General features: G+C 41.5%; 1 protein-coding gene and 1 long non-coding RNA gene across 2 annotated transcripts in view; one reads left to right on the top strand and one right to left on the bottom strand.

Annotated features, from left to right (window-relative positions):
- Positions 1-913, top strand: part of VAMP4 (vesicle associated membrane protein 4) — a 47,525-nt gene extending 46,612 nt beyond the window's left edge. Inside the window, exon 8 of the mRNA XM_003999190.5 lies at positions 190-913. Coding sequence (XP_003999239.1) covers positions 190-218 — 29 coding nt within the window. The 3' untranslated portion in view covers positions 219-913. The remainder of the gene's footprint in view (positions 1-189) is intronic.
- A 3,512-nt stretch (positions 914-4,425) lies between these two features.
- On the bottom strand, positions 4,426-11,053 carry LOC123382705. Its single transcript, XR_006591467.1, has 2 exons — positions 10,834-11,053; positions 4,426-4,992 (listed from the first exon to the last, which is right to left on the bottom strand). It is a non-coding gene; the product is annotated as an uncharacterized LOC123382705 (long non-coding RNA).
- Between the last annotated feature and the right edge of the window lie 2,996 nt (positions 11,054-14,049).

The raw sequence follows: 14,049 nt of genomic DNA, 5'->3' as shown, positions 1-14,049 counted from the left end.
CATTTACTTTGTTTTATGATGTTTTTGCTTATTTATTCTCATTTGTTACCTTTCATCTCAGATCATCTTGAGTTTGTTATTCATTGCCTATTTCCAGAAGTAGACACAGCTACATTTAGGAGCACTATTGTTAACATAGCATGTGAATCTGATTTTGATATGTTCCTTTCCCATTTCTTTCTTTTGCAGTTCTTATAGTCATGAAATACCGTACTTGATTTGGTGACAGAGATCTTCATTACGCAAGATCTGGGACAACAATAATAAAAGATTGCTGCATAATTTAAATGAAACCCATGTATATAACTTTCAAAACTTCTTTTTCAAGAAACTAAGAGGCAAGTATCACTTCAAATTGGAGCATTGAGAATGTCCAGTTATCTTCTTCCCTTCTAACAAAATGTGTCTTTAAAAATTATGTTTAAGGCAAAGATAGCCAGCCTCTATTTTGCCATATTCCAAGGATCTAATTTGAAACCGGATACTTGCCAGTTTATTGTTTGTATACATAATTAAACAGTGATGACGATACTGCAGACTGTTAGTAGAAGGACCTGCATTATCGCATCGACCTGGGGTCAGACCGGGAGTCCAGAAAGAAGCCCATGGAGAGCACCAGATCATTGTGCTAAGACACGCACCGTCGTTCCATCGGTATTTGCAAGATTCTTCCCACATTACAGTTGCTTTGCGAGCAATTTCCACGTTTATGGGCGTAACAAAAGCTAAATGTCGTAAATGTTGCTGCCTTCAGCTATAACTAAAACATTCCAGTAAACCTATTTTTGACTGTATAAGGGAATGTGTAGTAATTTTTTGGCATTTGGATTATGGAACTGGAAAATTTAAACAATATGAAAAGCATAGTATGGCACCATAAACCTGGAGATAATAAAATTCTTGGAGAACATCATTGGAGTGTTTGAACATGAATAGCATGGTTCAGTCTGTTTCCAGTTAGCCTGCAATAAGGAGGGACAATCCTGATGTGAGTAAATGAAATCCACAGGTAACTTATTCCTTAATTTTGTTTTCTTTGATAGCTTCCCTCTTTAGTCCTTCTGCCAGAAGTGCTAAAAGTAGCAAAATCGTCTTAGAATTTGCTACTTTTGCATTCCTGATCATCCCCTGAGAGATGCATGTTGTACAATCAAGTGTCAAATTAGCCACCAGTAATGATTATAAAAAGCCAGGAGAGAGTTATCAGTCACTAACCTAATAGCTAGAGTCATCATTAATCTAAGACTGTTTTTACAGCAATAAACTGTATTGTTAACTTTAAAATGTGCCAACAAGTCAAAGTGAAAATACATAGTTCTCTATCAGGGAGGAAGCTTTATCATAACATTAGAGGTTCTGCAGACACTGTGCACATGGATATGTTGACTGTATGTATGTAACTAAATCTGAGATAAAGAAAAATGGTCCTGTGTAGGTTTTATTTCTTTGGTCATTTTAATTCAGGATGTGTGAAACACAGAATCTGTTTTTGTTTTAATTCTATAGGCTCAGTACTAAGAGGCAAAATGTTCTGTTTAAATGGAAAGAAATATGAAGGGAGGAGGCATATTAGGAGATACTCAAGGGGCACCCGAGTGGCTCAGTCGGTTAAGCGTCCGACTCGATTTCAGCTCGGTCCTGATCTCACAGTCATGAGATGGAGCCCCGCATTGGGCTCTGCACTCACATCACAGAGCCTGCTTGGGATCCTCTCTCTGTCCCTTTTTTGCACACACACTCTCTTTCTCACAAAATAAACACTAAGACAACGACAACAAAAAAGAGATACTCAAGACACCTACAAGTTACAGAGATGTAAATATAATCACTAAATTTTATAGTCCAGTAAGAATATTTTAAAAAAGGTAAAAGTCTTACATACTATAGGGTACTGTCACTGGTCTCTCTTTGTAAATGTCAATTAATGTAAATAACATAAATACTAAATCCTTTAATAAAATAGGGGATATCCAGGAAAATGAGCATCTTAGAATTTTAGTAGCTAATATAGTTCAGGAATGGAAATGTTTTAACAGAGTGGACAGAATCATTCCTAACATATGTATGTGTCTCTTTGGGATTGGAACTAGATTCATCAGTGGTTAATTTTCCATTGGTAGGTGTAGAAATCTGGTTTCTATGTGATTATTTCTCAAAAAGAATCCACATCTCCAGTGTTTTCTTTTAATAAAGTATGCCACTCTTAAATATAAAAAATAAAATTATAAAACTATTTTAAAAAATTTTAACCTTAGAGGATTTATGTAATAGCGTATATATTAATTCTCTATGTATTTAAATATGTTGCTGCCGAAAATACTGGTGGCAGGTGTGTCGCTCTCCATACTAGTGGTGGCCTGGTTCACAGTTTACCGTTTTGTCTTCCTTGGTCCTGATTAATCCTGAGATTCTGAAAATAGCTGGCATGTTTATGACTTTATTGTGGTAATCTTAGACACGTGAACCTTTTTAAAATCAAAAACAGAAGAGAAATATGTTTTTCAAATTGATGCCAGACCTGCCTGCCTTTCTTCCCTTATTCTTTTTCTCATTCAGCTCAGATCATCCTGCACTTGAAAAATGCAGTTTTACCACTATCAAAACTATCATTATTTAACAGCAACAAAAATCAACAGAAAAATTCAAGTAGCTTAATAAATACTAGTTGATACCTAGTGAAATCAGGTCATTATTTTTATAATGCCTGAATCATACCCTTATGATTTACGTGTAATTAGCAAAGTCTATCGCCCAGAAGCAATTTCGTGATTGTAATACTGATTAACTCCCTCTGATTATAACCCAGTGTTACCTGTGGTCTTTGGCTTCTCTATACTGATAAAGCTCACTGGAAGTTGCACTTAGAGTTCATGAACTTGGGGGTTCCTTGATGAGAAGAAAGTTGAATATTGGAAATGGAACATTACCTAAAATGGAAGAAGAATAATTAGTATACATCAGATATAGAAATACATTGTGTTAGCTCTCCTGTGGACCACTTATTACATTCTTACTGTACAGTCACTCTGCATTAGAAAATCATTTTTATAGCAAAAATTGACATCTTTCAATTCTGTATAGCATATGGATTTCCTGAAAATTATACTTGTATAGATTAAGGAAGCCAGAATAAAAAGAAATAGAAATTTCTCACTGTCAGTACACTCTTCAACATGGTTGATGCTTGGTCAGTGTTGTTGCCCACACTTAACTCTACATCTGTATGTGTATACACTGATTAGAAGATATGCACGAAATAGGGGTGCCTGGGTGGCTTAGTCTGTTAAACGTCCGACTTCGGCTCAGGTCCTGATCGCACAGTTCATGAGTTTGAGACCCGCGTCGGGCTCTGTGCTGACAGCTCGAGCCTGGAGCCTGCTTTGGATTCTGTGTCTCCCTCTGCCCCTCCCCCACTCGTGCTCTGTCTCTCTCAAAAATAACCACTATTTTTTTAAGAAAGATATTCAGGAAATAGTTTTTCATGTTGAGAAGGGATGCTGTTAGAAGAGGTCCTTAATTGTATGGAGTCAGAGTATCACTAGGTCAAGGAGAGCTACCTGCTGTTTTACTGGTCTAATTTTGTGTTTTGACATGGAGATGTGATTGAAGTCCATTTTTCTGCGAGTGTGGAGTAAGGGCACAGTCAGTCCAAAAGCATTTATACATTTGTTGTAGAATGCATTGCATGCTTCTATTTGTGCAGGAAATTGTCACAAAGCAATGTAAAGACAGTCCTGTGGAGCTGAGATACTGTCTCAATCTGTCCACTGCTGTTTTCATGTTGTAGGCAAATGGAACCACGCTTTGGACTGATGTAGGGCTTGGGCCGTCTTTTTAAGTTTGATTTGGTCTTAACTTTTTCTGAAAATCAAATAGAATAAGGGATGGGGACACAAACTCTTTGGTTCCTGTTATTAGAAGAAACTGCTTAGAACAAGGCAGTAGGAATCGAAAGCATGACCGACCCATTTAAAGTGGGTAAATGTGCTCGCTTCGGCAGCACATATACTAAAGTGGGTAAATGTAAGCTTGTGAGAGCACAGATGATAACCATATTTCTGTGTCTCCATGGCACCCAGCACAATGCTGTGTACATGGCAGTTTCTAGATCGTGTGCCTAGGAAGTCACAAAGACACCAGTGTGCTAGTGAGAGCTCCTGTAGTCCTCACTATAGAGAGGACATGATTCGCATAATAGTGGCCTTTGGACTTACCAGGAAATATTAGTGCTCTTTGATAATAATTGGGTATAGAAAAATTCCAGTTTTATGGCATTCCATCAGGTTTTCATTTGAAGAAGTCTTGATTAGATTTCAAGGCTACAACGTAAATTGCGTATCAAAAATGTTAGTAAAATGTTAAAAATCAACCCAAAAGAAAATTCAACCACTTGATTTTTATGCTTTGGGTATGTGTCATTGTTTGAAATTCCACACTCTTATTTACCCATTTTGATAAGTGCCTTTGATGTTTTAAGATGTATGGTGGAGATGAGCAAATGTAAATGCCATGTGCCCTGGTCTCTAGCTTCTGAGTTCTTCCTCACCATTCTCACCAATGTTACACAGTTTAGGACATTGTGTTCATATCAGATCTGTATTTGTAGCCCCTCCATAGTAAACAATAAACTATTTCATAGAAAACAAAATTAAGCACTTTGGCTTATTCAGTATGTGTTACTTGTTGCCTTACCTTCAAAGCATTTAAAATAACATCTGGCTAATCACCCTGATTTAACCCATCCCAGCTTTCCAACAGAGTACCTGGAGGGGAAAATGAGACACAAAGTGTTCTCTAAAAACCATGCCCAATGCACAACGTACCGACGGAGTTCAGGAGGAATTTCTCCATGTAAAATCAGTCTCAGCTGTGGTGGAATACTCACGATGTACCTCCGTCACGTCTACTTGAAAGAGAGGACGGAGGAGAAATTTCTCTCAGACATAAATGTCCCGGTCAGAAACCCTGAGGTATCCCTCAGCCGGCCGGTCTCTAAAAGTAGAAACAACCAGAGTAGTGTTCATTCTCTTCAACCTCCCTCCACCTACACACTAAATTTACTCTTTTTAATATTCCAAAACTGTGTGGGAGGGGGGTGATATTTGAGGGCACATTGTGCCGGGAGATCTGTAGTCTCCACAAGTAAAGTGCTGTAGTTAGGGAGCCGGGGAGCACCCTGGCAAGTGCATTCTGAAAACGATAGTATTTAATACACTTCAGTCAATGTGTGAGAGAACCAGTCAGGAAGGTCGTATCGGAGGACCTGAATCCAACAGCCACACTTCCAAAATGCCTATTAAGTGCTAGAAAGCACTGTGGAGCAGGTGAACATCAGCCTGCTCTTCAGCTGCTGGTATAGGAAGGGTTCCGACTAGTAGCCAACTGAGCGGGGCCACGGGCAGTGCCCTTGCCCATGTGCTGAGTGAGGGGACTGTCAACTGAGGAGTCTTCCAAGATGCATGCAGGGTCTGCGAGCACAATGCAACAAGGGACAGGGACAGGGTGTCCTCTTGGATCCTCCCCAGCAACATACAAATCGGCTGTTGCTTCTTCCTTCTTAAAAACCCCAACCAGCTCTTCTCCCCACTGCCCCTGTCAGCTTCCACCTCGTCCCTTTGCTCCGCTTTCTGGCAACGGTCTTTGGGAGAATTCGCCCATGTTTGCTGTGGTTCTTCACTCATTCTCTTGAACAGGACAGCTGAGCGTCTGCTTCCACCCGCCACCAAACTTACTCTTGTCAGAGCCACCATGACCTCTGCACTGCTGGACCCAGCAATTGCACTACTAGGCATTTATCCAAAGGATACAGGTATGCTGTTTCAAAGGGACACATGCACCCCAAACTTTACGGCAGCACTATCGACAATAGCCAAAGTATGGAAGGAGCCCAAATGTCCAACGATAGATGAATGGATAAAGATGTAGTGTGTGTTTATGTGTGTATACACACACACACACACACACACACACACACACAGAATGGAATATTACTTGGCAATCAAAAAAGTATGAGAAGGAGAGAAAGGCTCTTGAATGCCATTACCCACTTTCTGCATTGGAAGCAAGGTCTGGTTCTAATGGAAAGAGTGGCCTCTGGGGCTGTCAACACCCCTGCTGTTGTAGCTGTGCTGATTTGGACACAAGCTCAGAATTCCACTGGGCCCAGGATACAAACAGTGATGAGGGATCGTAAGGCAGGCTGAGGGCAAAGCGCAAGCTAACAACCCCACCCCCACCATCACCACCACTGGGAGATTATTATGACATCCCTCAGGCACTCCTGGCTGCCCATCAAAGGAAAGGGGAAAACAAAGGGTTAACTGATAGAGATCACAGTCCTGCAGGACCTGTGTCTCCATCAGTTTATAAATGTCTTAGTAAATTACAAGAAAAAAGGCAATCTTACCAATAGTCTAATCTCCAGAAACCTATAGACTCAGTTGCCTGGAGCCCTGCTATCACTCTCCTCTCCATAGTGATGTGGGGAACAAAGGCAAGAAGGAAATGGTAGGCAAAATTAACTTTCCTTATAACCTGCTGCCCACTGACAAATAGTTGAGGCAAATACGGAGTATAAGGTTTCTCCAGGAACTCCTTACTGCCTTAATGTTAATGCCTTACTAGAGAAAAAACAACCTTAGCTTGACAACAGCCAGGCCCCCAGTATCTTAGGAGTCCTCTTTAGCATATCAAAGTCCTTCTGGAGGCCTCCCTTTTGCCTCTACCTCCCCCAACTCCATAGTATAAACCAGTCACTCCTCACAACCCCAGTGCAGTTCTTTCTGCCCACGGGTCCTGTCCCCATGCTTTAATAAAATCACCTCTTTGCACCAAAGACAGCTCAACAATTATTTCCTGGTCGTCAGCTCTGGACCCCCACACTCCGCAACCCCATCAATGGGAGTTCAGGGAGACTCAAAGCAAGTGCAGGTGGAAGTGCTGTGGAAGCCAGGTAGCAGTACCAGTCATGAATGCTGTATGCAAATGCATGGCAAGGGACGGAGATCCACGCGTGCCCATTTGGACTTCACTTACAAGCACAAGTTCGAAGATAATTAAGGATTTCAAGACAGTGACAGAGCTTTTAACCAAGTGTAGCACCCTTCTGAGAGCACATGGTGTGACGGCATGTGTCACGTGTGAGAAATAAGCCCACCAACCCAATCAAAGGAGGGACACAGCGATTTGGAGTACAGTGAAGTGAAGCTTTGATCAATGTTGTTGCAAGAGCAGATGTCTGATCAATAGAACAGAATAGAGAACCCAGAAATGGACCCACAAACGTAGGGCCAACTAATCTTGGACAAAGCAGGAAAGAATATCCAATGGAATAAAGACAGTCTCTTCGGCAAGTGTTGCTGGGAAAACTGGACAGTGACATGCAGAAGAATGAACCTGGACCACTTTCTCACACCACACACAAAAATAAACTCAACATGGATGAAAGACCTAAACATAAGACAGGACACCATCAACATCCTCGAGGAGAAAGCAGGCAAAAACCTCTCTGACCTTGCCCGCAGCAACTTCTTACTCAACACGTCTCCAGAGGCAAGGGAAACAAAAGCAAAAATGAACTACTGGGACCTCATCAAAATAAAAACCTGCACAGCGAAGGAAACAATCAGCAAAACTAAAAGGCAACCGACAGAACGGGAGAAGATATTTGCAAATGACATATCAGATAAAGGGTTAGTATCCAAAAATCTATAAAGAATTTATCAAACTCAACACCCAAAAAACAAATTATCCAGTGAAGAAATGGGCAAAAGACATGAATAGACACTTCTCCAAAAAAGACATCCGGATGGCCAACCGACACATGAAAAAATGCTCCACATCACTCAGCATCAGGGAAATACAAATCAAAACTACAATGAGATACCACCTTACACCTGTCGGAATGGCTAACATTAACAACTCAGGCAACAACAGATGTCAGCGAGATGCAGACAAAGAGGATCTCTTTTGCATTGCTGGCAGGAATGCAAACTGGTGCAGCCACTCTGGAAAACAGTATGGAGGTGCCTCAAAAACTAAAAGTAGAACTACCCTACGACCCAGCAATTGCACTACTTGTATTTATCCAAGGGACATAGGTGTGCTATTTTGAAGGGGCACATGCATCCCCATGTTTATAGCAGCACTATCAACAATAGCCAAAGTATGGAAAGAACCCAAATGTCCACTGATCGATGAATGGGTAAAGAAGATGTGAGATATATATATATATATATATATACACACACACACACACACACATATATATATATACACACATATCTATATATATATACACACACATATATATCTATATATACACACACACATATATATATATCTATATACACACACACACACACACATATGCACATACACACACAATTGAGTATTATTTGGCAATCAAAAAGAATGAAATCTTGCCATTTGCAACTACGTGGATGGAACTAGAGGCTATTATGCTAAGCGAAACTAGTCAGAAGAAAGACTTCACTCATATGAGGACTTTAAGATACAAAACAGATGAATATAAGGGAAGAGAAGCAAAAGTAATATAAAAACAGGGAGGGGGACAAAACACAAGAGACTCTTAAATATAGAGAACAAACTGAGGGGTTGTGGAAGGAGGGATGGGCTAGATGGGTAAGGGGCATGAAGGAATCCTGAAATCACTGCTGCACTGTATGGTAACTAACTTGGATGTAAATTAAAAAAATTAAAAACAGAACAGATGTGTGAGCAACAGGCACACTGGGGCACTCACAGCAGACAATTTATCTGCTCACATACAAGTCCCTCCCTTGCTTCCTCATTGGCTGAGTACTACAGAGCTTACAGCCTTACCCAACCGGTCGCCTGTGTTCATGTAAGGCAAAAAGTAGTCTGATTGGAACACATGTACATTCCTTGAGGGGGCGCAGAGACTTTCACTACCTCCTCCATTTGTCCTTTGGCATATGCTCAATGCAAAGCGCGTAAAAATAAGCCCGTAAACAGAGAGGGGAAGAAGAACCAGGAAGTGAAGCATCTAAGGGTTTGGGACTCCATTGTTGAGGGGGGGACTGGGTTCATACATATTTCCAATAGGTTGTAAACCTATTGTTAACTAGACAGCACAGCTTTTTATTTGGTATTTCTGAAAATGAATCATCTCCCTTAGTCCTCCCATCACACACCCGTACGAAGCCATCCCTGCTCATCCGCTATATTCTTCTGGGGCATTTATTTACATGGTATCAACATCTGTCTTTAAAGATGGAGCCCATATAAGTTTGGTGAGCTGCAGTGGTGTAGAAGGATTATCTCAGAGCCCAGCTGTTCTACTCCTCTTAATACCAGTGTCATGCTAACTTTATTTTTTTTTATGCCACTGCCCTGTTACTGATTTTATTCTCTGTTCATTAACTTTCATCTCCTTTTTAAAAAAAAAAAAAACAATACTTTTCTCTGGCTCATGATTTCCTTGCTGCAGATAGTTTCTCATTTCTCAACCTTCTGTTTCCCTTCTAAATTGATTAATAGTCTTTGATTGGATTCAACCCTGGATCCTCACCCAAACCTGCCAAAGAGCAGGTGTTTCACATTTGCGCATTGACGATTATCTTATTTAACCCTCAGAGAAACAAATGTCCAGTAGTGACTTCCACTTGTCACTCAGTCATGTTTTCAATCATTCAGTCACAAATATTTATTGAACACCTACTCTATACCAGGCCTCCTCTTTCTCATGTCTCCACTCTTGAGATCAAGGAGGAAGAGTGATGATGATTGTCATAAATGTCAAGGCACAAGGAAATTATTACCAAATTTCCATCCCACTCCTTTGAAATCTCTTCCCATTTGTTATTGGCCATCCATCCCATACAATTGACAAACCTGTCCCCTCAATACTCCATCCATCTTGGTATGACCTGCAAGCTCAATGAAAAAATTTTAGGGGCACCTGGGTGGTTCAGTCGGTTGAGCGTCCGTCCGACTTCAGCTCAGGTCATGATCTCCTGGTTTGTGAGTTCGAGCCCTGCACCAGGCTCTGTGCTGTCAGTGCAGAGCCTGCTTGGATCATCTGTCCGCCTTCTCTGCCCCTCCCCTGCTCGTGCACCCACGCACACGCGCGTGCGCACGTGCACACACACTGTCTCTCAAATATAAACCTTTTTTTTTAAATTAAAAAAATAAATTTTAAGTAAACTGTATGCCTGATGTGGGGTTCGAACTCACAATCCTGAGATCATGAGTCACATGTCCAGCCAGGCACCCCTCAATGAAATTTTTTTAATACAACTCAGTCACTAGTTGAAAAGCATTGAAAGCACTAGCTTGGGCAAGGCAATATTCAAAATATTTTTAAATATTTGGGAACACTAGGCCCAGGACCAGGGTGGGGACCCTCCAGAGCTCAGGGCAGTGGCTATTTGCCAAAGGGAAGGAAGTATATCAGTAATTTCAAATCAGTACAGTTATACTCACATGTACCCATGGGCTGGTATCAGCCTGGCCCAGAGAGCAAGATCCTACCTATTGCCACCCCTTAGGGTCCCTCTTGCTCTCTGGGATTGGTGCAAAACCAACATTAAATCACCTCTATTAGAACGTTCAGGGTACGCCTGGGTGGCTCAGTCAGTTGAGCATCCAACTCTTGATTTTAGCTCAGGTCATGATCCCAAGGTCTTGGCATTGAGCCTGGCATCAGGCTCTGTGCTGAACGTGGAGCCTGCTTAAGATTCTCTCTCTCTCTCTTTTCCCTCTGCCCCTCTCTCCCGCTCACACATCCTCTCTCTCAACATAAAAAATAATAAATAAGCAAACAAACGAGAACATCGTGAATAGTTGTACCTCAGTGCAGAAGACTGGTCCGAGTGGAGCTCTACAGCAACCTCTTGAACTCTGGCGCCTTCAGAGGAAGAGAGAAGAAGAACGAGAGGCGTGAGGAGGAAACTTGCCATCTGCCATCTCTCAGGAGCTACGAGTCTCCCCGTGTTGAGCTGTAACACCCACGCTCATGAAGAGAACCTGTGGCAGAGCCATGGGTCTGTGGGAAGAAAGACCTGCGCTCACAAGTGAAGATAACTCAAGTTATCCCAGACTCACTTAGCCTAATTAGCCTAACTCACCTGCTCACCATTCTGAGTCTCCTATTGGCCTCAGGAGATCCTTGCTACTGTTCACTGCGGTTAATAAAAGTGCAGGCAATCAGCATTTATTGAGTGCCTCCTAGCCAATAACTGGTTTTTGAATCCGTATGCAAAACGGGTGTGGATTTCGAGAAATCTAAATGTAATAGGAGGAAGTTTAAAGCTTTACTTTTTCAGTGATTAGCATAAGATCTACTTTCTCTAATCTGTCCTGGAAATAAATCCTGCTTGTCTGATGGGTATGCATCACTTGGTTTTCTCACAAAACCAAGTCAGTGGGAATCGGGACCGGAAAATGCCCTGTGTGAAGGAATTAAGCCTTAGAGATCGTTGTAACTAGGAAAAACACTATTTTGATGAAACACTCATCAGATCTTTTGCCTCCCGCCTGATCGTGCCCTCTCCTACCTCCTTTCCTGTTCACAGGCTCCGAGCCAGTGCACGGTGAGAGGTGAGCCGATTTGGCCCATTTCCAAGCAAGGAAAGCATAGCAAGTCCTTCCTTCACCATCTTCTCTCTCCCCTCCTTCCGCCTTCTCCCCTCCCCGCCCCCACCCTCCTACCCTCACTTCCGCTTTGGAGCCATCATCATCACTAATATGTTTAAGTACCAAACCAGAGTCAGGCCCAGCCCAGGTGCTTTATTATTTTTTTTAAGTTTATGTATTTATTTTGAGACAGAGAGAGAGAAAACCAAGTAGACTCCACGCTGTTAGCACAGAGCCCTACTCGGGGCTGGAACTCATGAACCGCGAGATCATGACCTGAAACGAAATTAAGAATCAGGTGCTTAACTGCGCCACCCAGGTGCCCCAACCTAGGGGCCTTATAGACATCATCTTAACACCAGTTACTTTGTCAAACTCTATTATGGAGGATGTGGAAATGTTGGGGCTCGGAGCCGAAGGTCAAGAAAGAATGCTTGAGTCTTCTTCGGTGCAAAAATGTGGTTTAATTAAAGCACGGGGACAGGACTCTGGGGCAGAAAGAGCTGCCCTGAGGTTGTGAGGAATTGGGGGAGGTAAAGTCCAAGGGAAGTTTCCAGAAGGACTTTCATATGCTAAAGAAGACTCCCAGGATCCTGGAGGCCTAGCTATTGTCAAGCTAAAGTTGTTTTTCCCTCTAGCAAAACATTAAGATTGAAAGAATGTCTTACCCTCCCGCCCTCAAGTATTTGTCAATGGCCTGCAGATTATAAGGAAATTTAATTTTATCTACATTTTGTTCTGCCTTTGTTTCTCATATCAGATATCAATTAAGCAAGTAAGCTTACCTTATTCCTACTTTAATTAGAAGGTGAATCTTAAGTGATTTATCTTAACACAGTTAAACTAACCAGTGACTCCCAGCTGGGAGCAATTTGGGGTGACCTCCCCAGACACATCTGTCAATATCTGGACACATTTTCAATGGTCACAGCTCGCTACTGGTATCTAGTTGGGAAAGGTCAGGGTTGCTGCTATGGAAAACAGCCCCCTACTTCAAAGAGTTACCTGGGTCAAAATGTCAATAGTGCTGAGGTTGATTAACCCTGAGATCAGTTATGCTTTTATAGGGTTTGGAAACCATGCACCATTAAGAAAAACTTAGGAGGGGCTCCTGGGTGGCGCAGTCGGTTAAGCGTCCGACTTCAGCCAGGTCACGATCTTGCGGTCTGTGAGTTCGAGCCCCGCGTCGGGCTCTGGGCTGATGGCTCAGAGCCTGGAGCCTGTTTCCGATTCTGTGTCTCCCTCTCTCTCTGCCCCTCCCCCGTTCATGCTCTGTCTCTCTCTGTCCCAAAAATAAATAAACGTTGAAAAAAAAAATTAAAAAAGAAAAGAAAGAAAAACTTAGGAGACCACTGATGTTTTTACATCAAATTATATGATTTTAAAAAATCATTAATTTCCACACCTTGCTGCAACACCAGAACTGTTTCAAAGCATTTTTAAAATAAGTCAAAGTACTTTATTTTCCATAAAGTGAAGACCAAAAAGGATATCTTTTAGCATCATATAAAATACAATTTTCTTATATTACTGTTATTAGCTCAGCAGACAATGGTTTCCTTTTTTTTTTAAGTTCTTTTTTTTAAGTAACCTCGATACCCGATGGGGGGCTCAAACTCATGACCCTGAGATCAAGTGTTGCATGCTCTTCTGACTGAGCTAGCCAGGCATCCTGAACACTGGCTTCTAAGAAAATTGGATTTAAAAAATGGGGCACCTGGGTGGCTCAGTCAGTTAAGCGTCTGACTCTTGATTTCCACTCAGGTCATGATCTCACAGTTCGTGATTTAGAACCCCGTGTCAGGTTCTGCGTTATCAACTTGGGATTCTGTCTCTCCCACTCTCTGACCCTCCTTGTTTGCACTCTCTCTCTCTTTCTCTCAAAATAAACTTTAAAAAAAAAAAAAAAGAAAAAAGAAAAGAAAGGAAAATTGGAGAACTATCATAGTTTTGCAACTTTTCCCCTTTAAACTTCAATCTTGCTGGTAAGCACTAAACTGAACCTGTTTATTTTCTGTTAAGGTAAAACTCATTTCTCAACTTACTTTTCATCAGTGGATAGCAAAGGTGGATTTAAAAGAAAAGTTTTAAACGCTCCAACAAGTGTCAGCCAACAACAACAACAAAGTCAACCATTCTCTTCATTTTCTTTTATCTCTGGTGTTTAACCTCATATTCTTCTATCCATTCAATGGAGCATTTTTCTTATTCTGTCTCTTAAGTAGTCTCAGTTTTTTTCCTAAAAAGCTTATGTTTTCCCCCAAAAGTTTATATGATCCTGCTTTGCCAAAAAGCTTACGTTGTCCTCTAAAACTTGTCTCTATACACACAGTTCGATTCCCACTTGTTGATGCCTTTCACACTTGAACTTTCTTCAGGTCTACAGTCAGCTCTGGGCTTAGCCAAGTTGGCTTCATATTTATTATATGT

Source organism: Felis catus, chromosome F1 (genome assembly GCF_018350175.1).
Source record: "Felis catus isolate Fca126 chromosome F1, F.catus_Fca126_mat1.0, whole genome shotgun sequence".
NCBI classification, from domain to species: Eukaryota; Metazoa; Chordata; class Mammalia; order Carnivora; family Felidae; genus Felis; species Felis catus.
The sequence above is the reverse complement of the archived record's forward strand: the minus strand, read 5'-3'. Positions and strand labels throughout refer to the sequence as shown.